This window comes from Alligator mississippiensis, chromosome 9, assembly GCF_030867095.1.
Source record: "Alligator mississippiensis isolate rAllMis1 chromosome 9, rAllMis1, whole genome shotgun sequence".
Classification (NCBI taxonomy): Eukaryota; Metazoa; Chordata; order Crocodylia; family Alligatoridae; genus Alligator; species Alligator mississippiensis.
In genome coordinates, this window is record NC_081832.1 from 78782450 (window position 1) to 78802764 (window position 20315).

General features: G+C 48.4%; 1 protein-coding gene across 3 annotated transcripts in view; it reads right to left on the reverse strand.

Annotated features, from left to right (window-relative positions):
• Window positions 1–3518: 3518 nt before the first annotated feature.
• The window catches only part of RNF145 (ring finger protein 145), a 66211-nt gene continuing 49414 nt past the window's right edge, over window positions 3519–20315 (reverse strand). For all 3 annotated transcript variants that reach the window (XM_059712950.1, XM_059712951.1, XM_059712952.1), the window contains 7 exons: window positions 19795–20030; window positions 15025–15200; window positions 12357–12497; window positions 11057–11239; window positions 8731–8878; window positions 6399–6755; window positions 3519–5182 (listed from right to left, as the gene is read on the reverse strand). In XM_059712950.1, coding sequence (XP_059568933.1) covers window positions 4733–5182; window positions 6399–6755; window positions 8731–8878; window positions 11057–11239; window positions 12357–12497; window positions 15025–15200; window positions 19795–20030 — 1691 coding nt within the window. In that variant the 3' untranslated portion in view covers window positions 3519–4732. The remainder of the gene's footprint in view (window positions 5183–6398; window positions 6756–8730; window positions 8879–11056; window positions 11240–12356; window positions 12498–15024; window positions 15201–19794; window positions 20031–20315) is intronic.

Genomic DNA, 20315 nt, shown 5'->3' on the forward strand with positions numbered 1-20315 from the left:
CTTAAATTAAATTGGTTGCACGTACATTAGGGTTTGCTCCTTTCTCCCCCTGCTGCTGTGTGCCAAGTTTGGTTCAACAGCTCTTTCACACCCGTGTCGATCGTGTCCTTCTACAGGCTGCTGAATGCAAGGCAACCCTTCCCAGTGAAGAGAGAGCTTTACTTGATTGCAGGCTGCTTGCTGCTCTAAAAGGGTTATGTTCAGAAGAGGTTAAGCCACACAACAAAGTTTGCTGAGCAGTTTGCAACTGAGTCACAACTGCTTCTTAACAGCAGATGCTTGAAATACGCCCTGGTCATGCACAGTCTGAGTCCTCACTGGATATTTGCCTGCATACGAAGACACTAAACCCCAAACAAGAACAGAGACGATCTTTAGGAGTACAGTTTGGGACTCACGGATCAGCCATTACGGCCTTGCAAAGACAAGCATGAGGCCATGCTTTTTCTGAAATAGCATACTTTCTTGCATGTAGCACGCACCCTTGTGCACATTACATAGAAGACATTTGGTAAAAGCAGTCTCTGCAACTTAAGGAGCAAAAGGGAAAGTAAAATCTGCGTGCACTCCAGTGAGCAGGCCCAGCTCCTCCTGCTGCTGCTCAGCTACAAGGAAGGATCTTTTCTCTCCATTCTGCTTTTTGGAAACAAGGTGCATCTCTCGCCCCAGGGCACGCTGAATGCAAGGAAGCATGGCAGGAGTTCATAAGAACTTCATAAGAACCATGGTTTTGTACAAAGGGGGCAGTAGGATTGGTCACAACCAGCTGGCTTTTGCCAGCATCACCATGCTAGGGGCAAAGCTGGGTCTGAAATCACCTTAGCCAGCAACTTCTCAACAAGTCGTTCCTCTCCTCCAAGCAAAATCAAGCGAGGGGCGAGAGGTTACTGGAGCCGGGTGGGATCGTGCATCTTCCCTGAGGAGCCTCTTGCACAGGTTGCACACATCAGGCAAACAAAATAATAGAAAATGAGGGTTGGAAGGGGTCTCAGGAGGTCATCATGTGTTTCCTACCTCGCATGCAGCACGCAGGCGAGACCTCTAGGCAGAGCTCTGTGGGGCTGCACTGCAGACGGGCCCGCAGACACTTGTGCAGCATCCCTTCTTGATCAAGCGACACCTGGACGGGGCAGCCATCATTTTTTGGACGTGCAACTTGAAATAATTGAAAAGGCCCTGCCTGTTTTCCACGGGACAGTACTGGAAAACTAGAAGTCCTTAAGGAATGGACTTTCACGCCCACCACCATCTCCTCCTCAGCTGCTGCGATGTACGCAACCACTCTCTTCCACGGGTGAGTTCACAACAGCCCTTGCGACAAACAACTGCAGCCGGCAGGCGCACGGAGGAGAGACATTAGAGAACGGTTGTGAACCACCTCGTCATGCACTTTAAAGCTTGGGGGGCGTTAGCACTAAACCACTAGCCACCTCACCACAAACCTTTGCAAGTGCTTTGGAGACCACGGACCACAGCAGCTGGAGAGCTTCCACAATCGGGTGGAAACAAACGGTACTGTATTGTGCAGCACCAGGGGAGCGACACAGGAATGCCATTTTAAAACCCGTCCCACCGCTCACTATTGACGCTGCTTACTTTCTGGGCTTGAGCAGAAGCCAGCAACATCAGGTGCGCGCTGATTTAGTTCAGTCTCACTCATCAGATGGAAACCTTTGGTCTGGCAACACTTGCAAGGGCAGTGCTTAAAACACGCTCTATTCCACTGCCTCAAGAAAAAGAAACAGAGGAAGGAGTGTTCATAGACACTGCTTGGGTTTTCGGTTTGTTTTTCCTCCAATCTAAATTTTTGAACTAAATTCAAGTCGAGCTCCTTCCACTTCCAACTTCTGTTCAACCAGAAGAAGGACAAACTCTTTGATGAACTTGCAAATGGTCTGTCCCTGGAAAAGCAGGACTGGGGCTGGCCAGGAAGCAGTTTTCCCACCCCACAGAAACTTTAGGAATTTCAAAGATTTTCTTGAGTCCTGATGAAACCGAGACCTTTCCTTTTGCTTAATTTTGATGAAAAGACAGGAGTCAGAAGGCTCTAGCAGCCCACATCAGCCTATTATCCAGTGTTTAAGGCACTCGCCTGGGGTGGGAGAGACCCAGGTACTAGTTCCTGCCTGTTCAATTTGGATCAAGGGCATGAACCTCAGTCCCCACATCCCAGGGAGGTGTCCCAGCCACTGGACAACTGGAGTTTGCAGGACACATTGCTCATCCTTTCCAGTTGCATCTCCTCCTATGCATCTGCCTCTACTGCAGACAGGGCTTCCTGCAGCTCCTGCAAACATAAAATCATCACCATAGAGAAAATACATCTGAATAGCTGTATCCTTGGTCTGCCGCCGAAGCGATGGGGAGGCCAGCAGAGGGAGCTCGGGGTAAGGACATTTTCAAGTCTCACTTGCTTTTACCCATCCTTGCTTTTGCATTCAAAAGCGTGTCCTGCGTGTATTCCTGCCCAGCCGTGCCCCCCAAAGTGGGAGCGTTTCAGTTAAGATCAGGTTTGTTCTGCACAGGGATGGATGCCTTTTCTCCACGGACTGCAAAGCATTAAAAAACAATTAAGATGGAGCCAAGCATTTGTGCCATGAGTCTCAGGTGAGCTCACAAACACCCCGCATGGGGATGCTCCCTCGCTGAGCTCTCCTCCCTTCAGGACGTTTTTGCAGGATAGTTTCCCGCACGGGACATGGGCCCTGGATCTCACAACAACTTCTTTGCTAGAGGCAGGATGCGCTTAAAAAGGGAAGGGCTTGCTTTGCAATCCTGATCAGTACTGCTACGCAAACAGGAATCCGTACAGGGTCTATCCACATACTCTGTTTCCTCTGCAATGACCTGTTAAACATGGGGGGTGGCGGGAGGAGAGTATCAATCTAAGTATGTGCATCAAAGGGAAGCTTGGAGGGTCACAGAGTTCAGTACTTTGTCCCTGAAGAGGTCAGGCTATTAGGGAAGCCATGACTACATTTTATCATGAGCCCACTCACCCATCGATACCAATGAGGATGGGGGACGGGGTGAAAGTAATGAAAGTTTTTCCCTATTTTATTGCTGCTTTTTTCCAACCAGCAATATTAATAATCCAGTAAGAACCACAATGATAAGGGAAGTTCATGGCAAACCTCACCGCCACATACTAAGACGGCATGCAAGCAAATCCCAGCGGGAAGAAACTAGCAGTTTCCCACAATCATTATTTTCACTGGTCAAGGAGGAGGCACCCCCAGACCTGGGCTTTTGCCTTGGTAGCCCCACGAAGGTACGTACTTGGCCCTGGGGTAAGCGTACAACATACTGTTCTGTACTCGCTCTGCGGTCCGGGCACTGGCGACCAAGTCTTGAAGGACCTGAACTGTCCTTAGCTCCCTAACACAGGTACAGCCATTGGAGCAGGAGCCTAGGAAAGAAAAATTAAGAGGTCCACTGGGCCTGGAAAGGAACAGCAGCCAGTCCAGACCCACGTGAAATTCAGAGGAGCATCTGCATAAGAAGCACAAAACCAAATATAAAAATCGTCAAAGGTAATTTATTGAGACATTCAGCTATGTCTGTCAGTCTACATCCAAACGTACTGCTAAAAATAAAACCGTATCACGTCTCACATTAGGAATACCAGCTTTGAAAAACACTTGAGTCAAGCCTATCGTATAAATAAGTGACTAGGTTCATTTCATATCAAAATTCACATAAAAAAACTGCCTTCCCCCTACTCCCGACCTCCCCACCCCTCCCCGCTCCCCACTTCTACCTGAAGCCATGATGAATGTAAAAATTGAAGTATGGACACATCTTTGTAGAAGAAAAAAAGGTGCATACCCTAATTAACAGCTGTCAAAGTGGCATTTGCGGAGTTTGATCGTACACATTAATGTACTCATTCCCAAAAGTGCAAATATTGCCAGAGCTTAATACTGCTTTCAATTCAGCTGCGGGAAGTGAACATTACACAGGTTTGGACAGCACTGTGCGGCCTCTATCCGTGCCCTAAAGCTCTTCCCACTTCCCTCCGGCGGAGGTCGAAGTGCTCACGCGAGCTTTAGTTTACTTCACACGGCCCAGACGGTGCGTCCTCATCTATTAACAAAAGTTTCATGTACATCAAAATATCGGGGACTCTGTCATAAAAGTCGAGAGTCGCTATAGATTACGTGAATGCAAATGCAACTGCCCCACCAGAAATGCCCGAAGCAGGTACATGACGTAGGAGGAGTGCTTCTGTCTTCCTGGACAATCGATGCTCTGAGGCTTTTGCCTCTTGCTTGCTTCAGGGCTCTACAAAACATCAGTGATTGTGGCTGCACTCTGGTCACTGCAGAAAAGCAGGCCAACGTGTGGTAACACCCCCCCGGCACCCTGGGACACGGCTCCCCCCCCCTCCCAAACGAACGCTAACACTTCCTTGGACGCTCTGCCGCCTCCCACCCCCTCCTGCTCGTCTTGCCCTTCCCCCACCCCCCGAAAACACTCTTTCCACTTAGTTTGTTTCCAGGCTCTTCCTCCCCTCACAATCCAGAGGCAGCTTCTGGAGTCCTTTTAGTTGAGTTCCCTTGGCATCCCCCCCTACCAAGCAGCCCACCGGTAATCAGCATAGGATATTCGAAGTACAATCTTGACCAGCAATAATTGCTAAACTGTATCACGACAGCGGAAGGACAAGTTCTCTGTTGAGTCAGGCTTGGGTCTCCGAAACGCGTCTGCTCCAGCATCGTCCACTGTCGCTTCAAATCTGGACACAAGCCCGTGGGTCTGGGGTGGGAGACTCCTCTTGATCCTCCAGCACAATTTCTTTTGCAATAGGCATCCTCTGCCTGGCCTCCGCAGGCCACAGGCCACAATCTCGACTCTGAGCATCCTCGACAGGGTCCACAGAGTCCTCTTGGCAAGCTGGCTCCTCCACCCCTTGTCCATCACTGGCACTAAGGCTGTCTTGCGTATCTGGCCCCTCGCTGTGTTCGACACCCTGGGGCTCGTTCGCTTCGCGATGACTCCTGTTCTGCTCCACTGCAGGGTCTGGCTGTTGAACTGGCTCCGGTCCCTGTCCCGGGAGCTGCGAGGGGCTTTTAAGTTGGCAGTGGCACAAAGGGCAGGTCTCTTGCACGTACAGCCATTTCTTAAGACAGCCCGCGTGGAAGAAATGGCTACACGGTGTGATTACAGCAGATTTCATATCCTGAAAGACAGAGAACGATGGCGTCACGGGACAGGTGGGCACACTCCCATCCCACTCGGCTACCTCGCGCATAACTCCCTTCACCCCAGACCTAAGAGCTTCCTGAGAGGGGGTGAAACATTGGCTTGGGTCCCTGCCTTGCCAGAGCTGAACAGAGCAAGCGCTAGCATGAGGCTACAATGATAAAACCACTTCAGTGCCATGGAAGTCAACACCGCATGGACGAGAAACTCGGACAAAAGGACTGTGGCCAGGTGCTCCTGGAGGCAGTTGTCGGGCGTGTGTTACAAGGGACTAAGAAGAGAAAAACCCCCAGGGTCTAAGTCCCCAGCTGCGTGTTTCTGAACCCCGTGATGTGACAAAAATGTCAGCCTACTTAGCGTGGGACTGGCAATGAGGTACACCAGAGGTCGGACGCTTTCATGCCATCTAAGCCACTTTGTTTTCAACAAAGCATTTTAATGAGGTGAAGCCATCAGCTGGGATTTTTTGGGGTGGGGAGGGAAGCTTCTCTCAACTTCAGAGAAGCTGCAATAAACCCTGTCATTCATCCTACAGTTCCTCTTTCACTTCCATTCAGAGCCAACACTACTTTCCATGGGGAAGCACCCAATTTTTCAGCACTTGAGACACAGCAAAAAACATTATTCTCTGCGTTCGTTTTTTATTTCCTTCCTTCCGCTGGTGTCTATTAGACCTCCTGCTTCACAGGCATGAGGTTTCATTTTCTATTAGAACCAGAAGGTCTTCTAAGCAAAATGGAAATGGAAACATCACACACTGAATTGTTTATGTGAACGAACATGGCACCTTCAGCTAGCGGGGCAAACCCAGTCTTCCAGGATGTGGAAGAGAAACCTGGTGACAGCAAGCAGAGCTTGCCAGTCCTATCAAGAACAGCTTGACCCAAATTCAGCAGAAGCGTCTCAGAAATTCAGAGATTTTGCAAGACTTGCTTTTAGCCAACACCCAAGCAAATTTAAAGTTTAAAAAAAAACACTTTCATTTCTACTTAAAAATCCAGCCATGTCCACCTGTTCTGGACCGTCACAGAAGTGACCACCCTAAATTCTGAACTAAGCCAAGTCAGACATAGTGGACTTCTCTAGGGACTGGAGGCAAGAAACAACCCAAGTTTGTTTCGCCACTCGAGATGTGGCCTCCACATAGCCCACAGGTACGGCAAGAGTCCTCCCCCTCGAACTGAAGTGCGTACCTGGTAGCAGATGGCACAGATATCGTTGTGTTGCTCCAGCTGCTCTTTCGTAGCAGTGGGCAGCGATTTAATCTTATTCACAGCATCCCTGCGGAGAAGGAAACTCTTCCACCCCAGCTGGGCACGCAGCCACACGTTGTAATAGGAGTGGATGAAGATGATCATGGAGCCCATCACAGTCCACTCCCCAAAGATGGTCTCCGAGACGCCGTAGGCCACGACACACAGTGCCACGAGGAATTCCAGCAGCCGGTACGTGCCGTTTACATAGTAAATCACATCATCCATGTTTTCGACTGGCTCTTTTCTGAACTCCTCCACCATAAACAAGACGTAAATGAAAAGCGTCCCAAGGACCTAGAAGCAGACAGAACGACAGCTGGGTCTTGGCCTTCCAGTCCAACACCGCCTCGGCACGTTTTGCACGTGCAAGGCTCCGCTCCCTCCCCAAACCCAAATCAGCAAAGCGTGTGCTTAAAAAGCTAAGCAGATCCTTTTTAATCCAGTCCTACTCAGCAAAACGCATCAGCTTGGGGCCCAGTACTAAGGTCTGACTACCAGCCAGAAAACAAGCGTCAGCTGCCCTGGGTTAGTCTATAATAACTGAAAAAAACCGACAGCATTAAGCTGAATAACTTCCAGTGTAGGGTTTGTGTTTGTGTCTTTATTTCATATTATGTTTTGGCCGCCCAAATATTTTCAGAGCACCCCAGTTTCGAAGCCTCCTATAAAAGTGTGTTATAAAACGGACACTTATTACTGGAACCATTTGTGTGTCCTTGAAGTTTGACGGCACTTCTGCTGAAAACAGCAATTTCTACCCCGGGCTGGGAGCAAAAGTAACCAGGATTCCTTTAGCCACCACTGGAGATAAATGAAACATTTTATATCCCATCTCCCAGCTTCTGCCTTCTTGCCCCCCACCCAATTTTGGTTCATCACCCCCCAGTCCTCTAGGGCACTGGTTCTCACTTGGGGCCCTATAATGCAAGTGGCCAGATACAATTATGCAGGTACACTCCTATTGCTCCAGGGCTCTCCGATAAACCCAAAGCACACAGAACTGACTCGGGCTATAGCCCTTCCCAGTCCGGCTCCCCTGCCTCTCCAAATTCTCCTCCCCCCGGTTTCACCTGCATGGCTCTGTTTCCAGTCTGGGGGCAGACCAGGAGGGGCTACAGTCCAAGCAACCCGATCCGCTTTGGGGTTATCAGAGAGCCCTAATGCAGCGGCGCCGTGCACATGTGGCACAGTTCTTCCCAGACCGGCTGGGCAGCAGCACCCAGCTGAGGAGCAGTGAGGCGAGCTGACGTGCCACCAGCAGTGGCTCTCAACTGGGGATGCCACCTCATTCAAAAAAGTGGCAGAGGGTAGCCTTGAGTCTGAAAAGGTTTCAAACTGCTGCTCCAGGGTGGGTAAAAAAAAAAAATCAACTTTTAAATTAAAAAAAAAAAAAAAAAATCAGATATTTTTATTTAAATCAGATTATTTTTATTTAAATCGTAATTTTTTTATTTTTTAAGATGCTTTTAAAAAAAAAACAACATATAAAGTTAGTTTTAATTTAAGATATGTTAAAGCTCAAAGATATCATCCTGGAATAGGGATTATAACTTCTAATGATATACTATTTGAGACAATATATTCTAATGGTATAGTATTTGAGACAATATATTCATGTAACCTTTTTAGAAGTTTAATAAATAGGTCACAACAGACCATGAACTATATTAGGGGCCCAATCTCAGGGGATTCCCAGAGCTTCCTCTATAAATTAGTACATATTATAAAGAAAACCACTCTACCCAATGGCATTCAGTGCTCAGTCTAGAAGATCCCATGAAGCATCTCTGGGATGCTGAGTTTCAGTTCTCAAACTGTGGGCTTGTCCCCCCAGAAATCATAGGCAGATGAGGTTCTTTGGGTAGATGTGGCCTCTTTTATTAGACCAACTAAGTAGTTGAAAAAATTGTTCTTTGCAAGCTTTCAGGTACAAACACCCCTCTTCAGGCACAGGGAGAGGCTGATGTCTCCAGAGATAACATCCTTGTTCACAGCAGTATATGGAGACAAGAGAGAACAGCCCTGACTACCCACCCAGCAGCCCTCCTGTCTCTCTGCAAGTCTGCGTACATACAGTCATGCCCTCACCTCTCAAAGTGCAAAATGTCAAGAAGTTAAATGAATAAAGGACATCAAACAACCAGAATGCACTTTTTTGCAGAAAACGATGATCAAATCCAGGCTTCCTGCCCAGTGATTTAAACTGAATCCACCCTGCACCGCTCTAGAGAGAAAATACGAGGGCTGTCAGGAGAGCACTGCCCCTTACCTGGAGCGAGGTGAGGATGCTGCTGGAGATAATGATCAGCAGCCAGAAATCCATGTGGAAAAACTGGCAGATCATGTAGGCCATGTACGCTGGGAACACCAGCAGGAACAAGCACAGGCTGACCGCACGGAAATGCTTCCACAGGCTCCTGCAGGAACAAAGGGAAGGGGGTGTTATCAAAGCAGACGGGGGCGGCGATTCAGACCCCATCCTCTCGCTGGAACAGCAGTGGCCGAGGCACCTGCCGAAGGCAGTTACTTGAAAGGAAAGAAACTCTTAATATCTTCAAGTGCGCTCAGGTTCTCGGGGTGTGTAAGCTCACGCGGACAGGACTTCACTTCTTTCTGATCTCCGCACAAGGACTCCCCCTAGCAAGAACGGGGCGGGGATTACACTAGGAAGTGCTCGGGCATTGTCACGGCAGATCAGGTTAGTAATTTAACTCATTTTGTAACTGGTCTAAAGGTGGCTAACCTCAGATGAAAGTCCAAGAAAACATTCAGAGCAATTGCAGAATAACCTGCTCCAGGTTTATTTTCAAGGCGGTCAAATGAATCCGGAGATCTTTTTCCCCGTGCAAAGGTCTAATTCTTACTTGACTCTTTGCTAGCCTGGTATCATCACGGGGTGAAGTGTTTCACACGTTAACTATACATGCCCTCCTTTTTATCATGTTTTAAATCTGCTCCTTTTAATGGATGTCACCTTCTTATCTAAAGAGAAAAGAGGAAGAGAAGCACCTGAGTGCTCTCCTCCATGTTGGCATGTATTCTGGGTACTTAAATCATGTCCCTGCTGTAAATTAAACAGTCCTAACCTTTTTGCACACACCCCATCGGGAAACCTTGCCAGCGATCCCGACCATTTACTATGCTACACCGCTGGTATTTTTAACTGCCTCTAGCTCCAGAAATAGCACGCACTAACCCGATAGATGGCACTCGAAGGGAAGACAGCAGAGACCAGAATTAGGCTAGTCTGCTGCAAGCCAGGGTTCGAAGGTTTATATCAGGATGCTATTTCTGGATTAGATTTGTTGCTGTTGTTTTTATCACCTTCCCCATCCCCCCCGTTCAGAAATCTGCATAAAGGTGGGTTTGGACCCTGCAAATACCAACGTCGTTTGCTGTCACCAGGGACAATCTGTCTGCACCCGCCAGCTGCTTGTATCCTCCTCCCTCACCCCGTACTAGCGTATGTAGAGTTAACCCGGTGCAGACAGACCTTGCTGGCCAGGAGGAACCTCTAAGCTAAACGAACTTGCTGGCTATAAATAAACCACTTTTATTTATAACAGTCAGGGCTACATAAAGGGAAGAGATGCATGCAGTGAACAGAGAAGGCACAAATAGAAACAGTTTCATGCCAGAATACCAAAGGCAAATAAAGCACCTTACAACGCAAAGCAAAAGATAACAGGAAAGAAAACACCACATGACTGAGACATCTGGTAAAGACCCACGAGGCTCCATGCCCTTGCTCCTAAGTGCCGCCTCCTGCCGCAAGGAAACCACCCTCCCAAACCGTCTGACCTGCACAGGCCCAGAGGAGGTCGCCCCAGCAGTGTGGGGGTGCCGGAAACGTTCCCGGGCTGCTGACCGCATTCCTTCCCCAAAGACAGGGAGAGCGAGGTCAGTGATGCAGGGAGGAACGCCTTCTCAGGGCTGAACTGGAAAGAACTGAGGGTTGGACCACATGAACCCGGAGGCTGCCTTCCCACCCCGTGATTCTCCAAGGGAAGGCTGGAGCACAGAGGGCAGGCAACAAGCCTCAGGCAGTCCCTTAAGACGGCTCTTGCTGCTGAGGGAGGGTGCAGAGAAGAGTGGCTTTCCCAAGACGAGGCCCAGAGGGAAGGCTGTGCACGCCTCTGCCACCTGGCCTCGCTAACTCCCAGTCTGAGCCCACAGCAGAGTGGTATTGCCTGGGTACCATGCGAGACTGGCGTTAATCTTCGGTCTATTTGTTTAATTATGGAACCTGTTTTTGAATAACTGGTCATTTTTCCTGGACTGGTTTAACCAGGTGATAGGCTGCCTGCCATTCCCTGCGGCGTGCTAGCTACTCCCCGGCACCACGGGCCAAGCAGAGAGCCCAGTGCCAGCACAGAGCACAAGGGACACGCTCATGGATGACTCGAGGCCTGTGGGACCCAGATCACTTACCTGCCCGAGGTACATCATTCAGCAGGACAGAGACATGGGGAGGGGAGAAGAGCAATAATAAATGAGACGGGCTAGTGCACACGGGCTAGTCTCCGTCCCAGTTTTCAAGAATATGGGGAGGCAAAAGGCAACATGGGGCCAGCTTCGTCACGGCAATCACTTACTTGTCCCTTGAAGCCCCCAGTGCCAGAACAATGGGATCAGCAATCTCCAGCATGGACTGCAGGATGGATGCAACCACAATGAAGAGAATAATACTGAGCAGGAACGCCCGGTGCACCACCTGCAGCTCGATCAAGCCGGTCTGCACGGCCAGGATCAGGAGCGTGACTCCTTCTGTCATCCCCCTTCGGGCACGCATTTTAAAGGAGAAAAAATGCAAAATTTAGGGCATCACTGGTTTTGCTCCAGCTTTTATATATGCACATCTGGCAACCACTAGAAACCCACACACATTTGCTGCCCTATCACTGCAGTCTGTTTCAATCTTAATTTATTTTCTGCCCTCTAAGAAATGAAACACGGATGTTTGCTTTGAACTCTGCAGTTTATGCTTTGCTGATTTTTCTCTTTAAGTGTGCTGCCAGCTGCGTTCATTCAGAAGGCAGTGCCTTGCAGGGTGGAGATACAGGACAGGTTCAAGATGGCAAACACAGGGCCTGGAAAAGGAGTCTCCTGTAAAGAGCTGCCTTTACTCTCTTGGAAACCCAGAGTGAAGTTAGCCAGGCAGGAGCCTGAGCAGCACTGCTCTAACTGCTGCAAGACAAAGCACAGTCTGCCCAGGGCTTCTTCCCAAAGATGCTCCTGTGCCATTTGGGCAGTGCCCCCTTCACAGACTCCAGCTCCCTCCTTCCTATCTCAGAACCTGGTGTCCAAACAACGAGTCTTTCACTTGAGGCTTGAATCAGAGTTTGAACTTCCTGCAGAGGTCGAGCCCACCGCACTACCACCCAGCTCCCACGTGCATGTCAGACAGTCGGGACAAACACCAGAACAACAGGTGGTCTGTCGGCCCTGGGTGGTTCCCACAGTAGCTTTTAGCTGGTCTGTGTAAATATTGTGGTATTTGTAAAGTTCCACAGAAGGGTAGCTTGGTTTCACATGTAGAAACGGGGGACAAACGAGACAGGAAACAGAAGCTGCTACATAAACATTCGGTTCTTCTAAACATTTCTCCAGCGACTCGCCCCGCGTGAAAATGCTGCAGACAGCAGACGAGACTGCCTCAACCCCCAACAGCAGGCGCCCTGTCTTGGTTACAGAACTGAACTGAGCTGAACCCTGCAGAAGGCCTTTTGAACACGTTTGCACGGCAGTCCCTCCCCATCAGCACGTACGGGCTCATTAATAAAACGCCTGTCAGATTCCCTGTTCGCTCTACAGAATTCATCGAAAGCCAAGAGACTGCCAGTTCCCAGCCATCGATGTGCTGCCTTCTTAAAAAACACGCTCCCTGGCACTTACCGATTCATAGCGGGGTCATTCATGAACGCTCGGTAGCCCTGCAAGTAGAACTTGCAGAGCGTTAAAACTCCCAGAGCAACAAAGGAGACGGTGAACACGAGGCCCAGCAGCGAGTACGGGGTGCTGCAACATTCTGCAATGCTGTAAGAGGGGGGAAAAAAGATGATTAATATAAGTTTTGTTATCTTTTCAATGAAGAGTATAAGCTGGTTTGGAGAGAAAAAAAATCACAACTCAAGTCATTTAAATGCAACACAGCAAGCTGCACAACTGTGTCCCTTTCTCCTGCAGGGACAGCTATGTAAGACACTAGTCTATTATTTCCTCCTCGCATGCCAGCGGGCTCAAATCACGCTTTCAGGAGATCGCCTTACTCTATCACAACTCCATCATCAAGTTACACCCATCAGCTGCATGAGGAAGTCCCTGGGGAAACCCATTGTTCATTCAGCCGGTGCTGCAGGAGCGTGCCACGGGGTGGCACTGTCTTGCTTGTACTTTCTATTAGGAGGAACAATCACTCCGTTTGATTTACTTGCTGACATGACAATCCCGTTACCACACAGAGACATGCAGTTACAGCAGATGGATTTGCTAAGGCAAAGGGCACAACTGAGACTCCCCAAATCTCCGTTGTTCTTGTAACCTGTGTGTGGAAAGAGTTAGCTGGGAAAGTGCTAGCCTCCGCGCAGGCTGTACTGGGGCAAGTCACCCCTCCCAGCCACGTGCGATATCTAAGGTCCGCTGTATACAAGGCGCCTGAATAACCTGAGAACTTTGTTTCAAAGCTGTCAGGGCAGAGCCCCCAGTTACTGGTCCGACGTAACCAAGTCTTCTGGTGGGCTCTATTATAAAGCACCTTTGTCAGAAGGTTAAAACTCTACAGGTAACTTCATTTGTTAGAGCAGCAGAGAGGATTTGCCATGGAAGGGACCCAGAGAAACTTAAAAAGGTCAAAGGAGGAGCCGGAGAACGGTCAGAGTCGTACCGAGGCCACAAGCGTGAGTTTTCATTTCTCGTGACTGCCTGAATCATTGCCACCTGTAAAAACATCTACACAGAGGCTGCATATTGTTGCTTGCTGTGCGTTCATGGCAACTTGATATTGCTATTAAATGCACTGACTGCGCTCGCTTGAATTCTGGAGTTGCACAGCTCTGGGAAATAAGTCATTACAGCAAATAAAAGAGCACACCTGCAGAGAGACTGCTCTCTTCCTTGGCAGAGAAAATCTTTTCCCCCCATCTTGCTAAGTAGATCATATTACTGTGAAGTCCTTTGACTGCCTGGAGAATCTTAATCAGCTGGCCTGACAAATAATGTGTTACCTTACTTCCCTATCGGTTACTGCCAGAGGTGAGAACTGCTGCTGGAGCTCTCCCTCCAGAAGAGCCCCTGTCCGGCGCTGGGTTTGCTACTGCAGCAATGCAAAGTGTCTTTATCCTTCGCACCCTGGTACAGCGCTTTCTGAACTCTGTTTGTTGCTCTCGCGCCATCAGAGATGACAGCAATGGCCAGAAGGGATCCACAGAAGATGTCCTGAAGATGACTCAGAGGGGTGAAGGTGGGTCCGTTAAGTTTTGTCCTTCCTTGTTTTGAGCTAAACAGAGAAGCTGAGCAAGTCCCCTTGAGATGGCAGCTGGTTTATCTCCTGCATATCGCTCCATCCCCCTGCTAGGTATAACACTCATTCTGCTGGGTGTGCGTGGATTGATGTGTAAATCACTCACGCTCCAGACTCTCCTTCCTGTGGCACAATTCCAGAGAACCAGCAGCGCTCCAGGTTACGTGGGGTAAGCCTGCGCTTTAACCTAAGATCATTTCAACCGCCGATCGTTTTAGTCTGCAGAGATCACCCACCGTTAACAGATATTCGCACTTCACTGCAATGTCTGGCACTGGAGATCTGTGCATGTGACAACAGCCACATCCTCTACCAGAGGCACAAGGTTTCACAGCAAATAAATTCCCCTGCCATGTCACGCAAACCTCTGCTCTCTCTGCCTGAAGCCCACACATCACCGGAGCACAGGCTGTGGGACCTGGCACAGCACAGCGCTCCGAGCAGAAGCAACTCAGTCGTGGGAGGGCTGCCATATCTTTCATTCCCAGGGTCCATCTTCTCTTTGCCTGATGACAAGAGACTCTGAGCAGTGCCCCTTAGGACTAGAACTTTCCAATTCTTTGCAAACAGCCAATAAAATCCAGAGGCCTTTTATCCTGAAAATGCTTCCACCTCCAGTTTCCATGCCTCCGAGGTGGAGAGTGATTGGATCATTTCACCTTCACTTCTGGCAACTGCCACAGTGTCAGCAGCTACAATCAATACCACAGTCTGGAGCAAAATTAAAACTTCAGGAGAGGAGAAGAGTAAGAGAGAATAGGCAGATTCCAGCCCCGGAGGTTACCTGAAAATTAAGCTAGTCACTGCTGTGAATGCTGCCCAGAAAGACAGAACCAGCAGCGTTATCCATTTTACCGAAGAAAGAGAGGAACCTCACACTTCCTCAGTTAACCCTGAAACCAAGGGCTTAAATATGATGATAGACAGAGGGCCCCAACTAGAATGAGACGAAGCCGATGCAGCATCCTATTGACAGAAGCCACGCACTCATTCAGGAACACGGACTCACACACACGAGGGAGTAGGAAGATGCTACTGAATTACCTTGTAAGGAAGAGGAAGAGAAGTCTCTCTCTGGAGGCCGGCTGATCCCGCGTACTGAAATAGGAGTAGATCTGCAGAGCGAACAAGACGAGCCAGAATACCATGAACAGGACGGGGACCACCAGCTGGTTCCAGAGAGACATCCCCAGCGCCAGGAGCCCGTAGACCTCCACCACCTGGGCAAGACAGAGACAAGACCCATTGAGTGCTTATGTCCATAGCCTGTATGTTCAAGGAGCAGCACTCCTCAATGAGTTTGCAATCAAAGCCACGAACAATGCGTGTGGTATTGGCTACCCTGGAAGGGGGAGGGAGGTTAAACCACAGGCATGGCCTATTGTACAGTCTGCTTCTTATATCCTTGCTCAAGGGTAACAGAGACTGCAGGTTTCATAAATCCCTGCAACCTTCCCCCCACAACAGCTGCTGCTCAACTAATGAATCATACCCACTCAATACTGTAGCATGGGCACTGCCATGCTAGTGCACTCAGCTGTTCAGCTGATCGGTGACAAATATGTTATGACTTAGTATTTCTTCTGACCTCCATATAAAGACAGGTGCTAAGTGACTCAGACTTCTATCACAGCGGAGGGCTAAATATCATCAATTGGTGCGTCTCCCGTTTACCGCTGTTCCCGTCTGGGCAGCAGCTCTTTTTAAGTTTGTACTACTTCCTCTGCAATGTTAATACTAGGGGATTCTGGAGCAGCTCTTGGGAAGCCGTGACTTAGTGGCAGAAGGCTAACACCATTACATCAAAGAGAAATTTGTCTTAGCTTAATATTTCCACAGGTGCTTTTACCTCACTCAAGTATTTTCAGCGGTGTTTCTCATGCCCCAGACAAAAAATGCTATTGTGGCTGTAGAAAGCAATCAGGGCTCATGGTAGAGGTGATATCTTTTATTAGACCAACAAGATTTTTGCAAAAAAAAGTCTTTAATTTCATTGTGGCTGGAGAACACCTACCAGGAAAGATGTATTTGAAGAGCATTACGGAAACAAACTTGCATATCACAAGTGAGTAGGGCAAGATCCAGAGAGGCACCACAGGCACTTACACTGTCGATGTGTTTTGCACGGGACACTCAATGCCTCAATAAGGAGAGGTAAAAGCAAACTAGCTCAGTAGGAGTCAGCCCATAGGAAGCGGCTCTGCCCTAGACCCCAAGCAGATGGCAGGGCTTGAGGTGCAGCCTCTGTGTTAGGGTTAAGGCCCCTGTGCATCCTGACCCCAATCTCTGCATCTCCGAATCACCCTGGCACAGTGCCCCCCAGGTGCCTCTTGGGTCTCACTCACTGTCATCAGTTTTGAGGACAGGTTTCACAGGCTGCACAAGAAGTTAACGTGTTCACAGGACCCTTTTCCCCACACTGTACTGCCACCATACTGGTGAACAGATGACATCCTCCGGGGGAAGAATGGCTCAGGAAATGCAGTCAAGAACTGAGGTGTCTAATACCTTCATTTCACCCAATTTTCTCCCTGCCCCAGAAAGTACTTTGGGCAGTATCAGCATTCCAGCTGTAAGTAGCTCGAGCCAATTATTTGTGACCCCACACCTAGCCCTGAATCTGGCCAATGCACAAGTGACGGCAAAGGAGACGCATGATGGGGCAGGTCATGGAGCAGAACGGGAGCAAAATTCCAGCCTGGGGTGAGTGGCATCATCTTCCTTGACTGGTCACGCCAGGTCTGAATTTGGGCCCATCCTTTCTTCCTGATTTATTTCACAAGACTATAAAAAATTCCATGGCAGCGAGGTTAAAAATAAAAGTTAAAAAGGCGTTCTTGTGTTTCCAGCCTGCAGTTAAATGACATAATAATCTGGTCCTCACTGCCTGCACCCACGTTTCAGCCAATTTGCTTCAAATGGTCTTAAAGAGAGTCAGCAGCAAATCACATTTCTCTTAGCTCCAGCCAGCTCTCCACTACTCTTGAGCATAGCCTGGTATAGATTTAGCAGCATGTTGTAAATACCTTCCTATTTGTCCGACACACACGGGAAGTTATGCCCTGGAGCTGCATATGCATCAGTGGATACCTGGTGTGAGCAGTACTTCTGGAAGAGTCTGCACAAGTACATTTTTCCCCTCAAGAACTGAATATTAGAACGACAAAAGGAATCAGCAAGTCAAGCCAAAAATCACTTAAATCCAGATCTTTAAGGTGATTAGTAACCAGCCTGATTAATTCCTGGGTTGTTATGTTAGAAGAAGAATAAGCAAAACACACACTTGGGTAGTTTTTCTTTCTGGCACTCAGTTAATTAAAACCACCTCAAGGTGTGTGCTTAAACCCCCTAGTGCCTAAGCCGACAGATTAGCTCAGAGCATGTTTGTGACTTGGTGTACCTTATGGTGTTGGGTGACTGGGGTTTATAAAAGCAGCTTCCAGTTTGACATGGATTTATGGCTAGCATAGTCAAAAGGGTATTTTATAAGCTGGACTTAGCCCATTGCTTCTTAGCGTTGTATGAAGGCGAGCTGAAGAACTCCCTCCCCCTTCCCTGCTCTCTTACTCTTTTTTCTGCCCCCCCTCCATCGAGATATGAACAGCTACAAGCCCCATCTTTTTCATCACGTGAGGGGAAAGAAAGTACTTCCCATTTGCCTTGTGATGGCTCATTTACCCCAATGCCTACGCTACCTAGTCACGGACTGGGACACTACACAAGTAAAGAACCAAAATACAGCCTCTTCTCCAAAGAGCAGTAGGACGTTCATAGATTTGCACACACCCATCACCTACCCACTACGCAGGGTAAGGAGGGCTTTGACGGGTGTTTACACAGAGACACTGTGGACCACAGGTGAAAGCAGTTTATTTAAACCTGTCACAAGCAGTGGTGTGAGCTGGCCCTGCGGGTTGACCAGAGGCAAGTGTCAACAAGGGGTGATGGTAGGCAAGGTTATTTGGGTAAATGCGATATCTTTTGTTAGACCAACTGAAATAGCTGAGAACATTCTTCTTTGCAAGTTTTCGAGTAAAAACACCTTCTGTTAGGCTGAAGAAGTGTCTGCAGTTGGTCTGTGGTCTTCCCGGATGGAACAGAATAGAAGCCAGAGGGCAATATGCAAGAAAGCCAGACAGTGACAATGCACATTGAGGCAGTCAATGGGTGAGAAACAGGTGGGGGGGGTGGGAAGGGGAATGTAGAGCTGGTGATAAGACGATAGCTGGTAAATAGTAGAGTGGTTACCTGGGGTATCAGATGTTAGGCAGGTCATATATCCGATGTTTATATTTAGTCCATGAGTTTTTGTATCCAGTAGGTTGATGAAGTGAAGTTCATAGGCTTGTCTGAGAAAGGTGTTTTGTAAATTCCCTCTGAGGATTAGAACTGAGAGATCGGAGTTGTCTCGTGAGAAATGTGCCCCCACAAGTAATTGGGTATTTTTGTCTTTGATGGATTTTCGGTGTGCATTCATTCTGGTGTGCAGTTGTTGTTTGGTTTCTCCCGCATGTTTTCCATCAGGGCGTTTGGTGCACGGGATGAGATGTATTACATTTCTGGACGTGCAGGTGTAAGATCCAGAGATGACTGTTCTGTTGTGCGGTATATTTATTAGGGGGGTGGTGGAGATGCGTTGGCAGGTTTTACATTTCTTGTCATGGCGTAGTCTGGATCCATTCAGTGAGTTTTGGGCCATAGGAAGTTTGCTTCTGGTGATGAGGTTGGTGAGGTTCAGTGCTCATTTGAAGGCTAGGATGGGTAGTTCTGGGAAGAGCTCTTTAAAAATTGGGTCTCCTTCTAGTATGAGTTGCAATTGTTTGACAATTTTCCATATAGGTTCGAGGGAGGGGTTATACGTCACAACCAGCAGTTCATGGGGGTTTTCTTTTTGTATTGCAGCAATTCTTCACGTGGTATCCAGGTGGCTCTTTCAAAAGTACGATCTCTCTCTCTGGAGGAGTGTCCTTGTTGGGTGAAAGCCCTTTTGAGATTTGCGAGGTGATGATCGTGGGTATTCTCCTCAGTGCAAATTCGGTGGTACTGGTGGGCTTGGCTGCATATTACAGCTTTCTTGGCATGTTTAGGCTGATTGCTCATTCTGCACAGATATGTATGTTGGTCCGCAGGTGGTTTGTATTTTACCATTCTGGATAGTTAGTGATCAGTGTCTCAAAAGAAAATGTTGGTGCTGCAGTATTCAAGAGAGAGTCTGATGGAGGGGTGATGATTGTTGCATTTCTGATGGAAATCAATCAGAGATTGCAGGTTTTCAGTCTAAATGATGAAGATGTCATCAACATACCTTAAGTATATCAAGGGTTTGATGGTGCTGTCCTCAAGGAATTCTTCCAGGGGTCTCATAAATTTTTCCAACTATTTGAGTTGGTCTAATAAAAGATATCAGATTTACCCAAAGAAATCCTTAGACCAACACAGCTACAACCTATACCCCTGAAACAAGGGTTTAAGGCACTGTCTCGGTAGCAAAGATATCCTTTTTACTAAACATATTGAATTTTATTAGTAAACGTTAAGAGTCATGAACCAAAAAATGACAAAGCCATGAGGCATATACCGAGTGCCTGAGCGAGGAACCAACATAAAAGGGATGGGGGTAAGGAGGGGAGTGCAACTAGGTTACAGAAAGTAATACTACAATACTGCATATTGGCATTAACCAGAACTAGATGTTAACACCTAAAACTGAAGCACAGAAGATAATTTGTCATCACTGCTTTTTAGAGCCCTGCACTTACAAAGTAAAACTACCCCGCTGGGGGACATGAGATGCCGGTGTGACGCGCAACTTACCTGGACAAGCTCTCGGTAGGCAGATTTTGCCAGGTTATACGGCACTAGCAGGTTGGACGCGAGAAAATAGAGAACTTCCAGGCCAGTGAAAATCATGGCAAACTTATTGATGATGACGATGGTTTCCAGCGGGACCAGGCAGAGCCGTGCCAGCAGAGGGAGCATGTGAGCAGAGAAGAGCCAGATCTGCTTGGTTTTCATGACGCAGGAGCACAGCGTGCACACCACCAGCTGACCTAGAAACACAACACGCTGCGTTACAGCCAGTTGCCTGCACCTCCATTTAGCTGCCTGGTAAAGCTCTTAGCAGCACCCAGGACCACTGTGACAGCTATGCTAACTGGAGCGCCTCCGCTATGAAATCAGGACTCCTTTGCCTCTTTGGAAGTTCCTCCAAGACCTTTCTCTCGGGATGCATGCCAGACGTGATCTCAGCTCCTCACCAGAGAAAGCATCCCAGTGTAAGGGCAGAAGACATGCTCAGTGTGTCAGTTTGCTAGACAGAAGGACCTTGGAGTGAA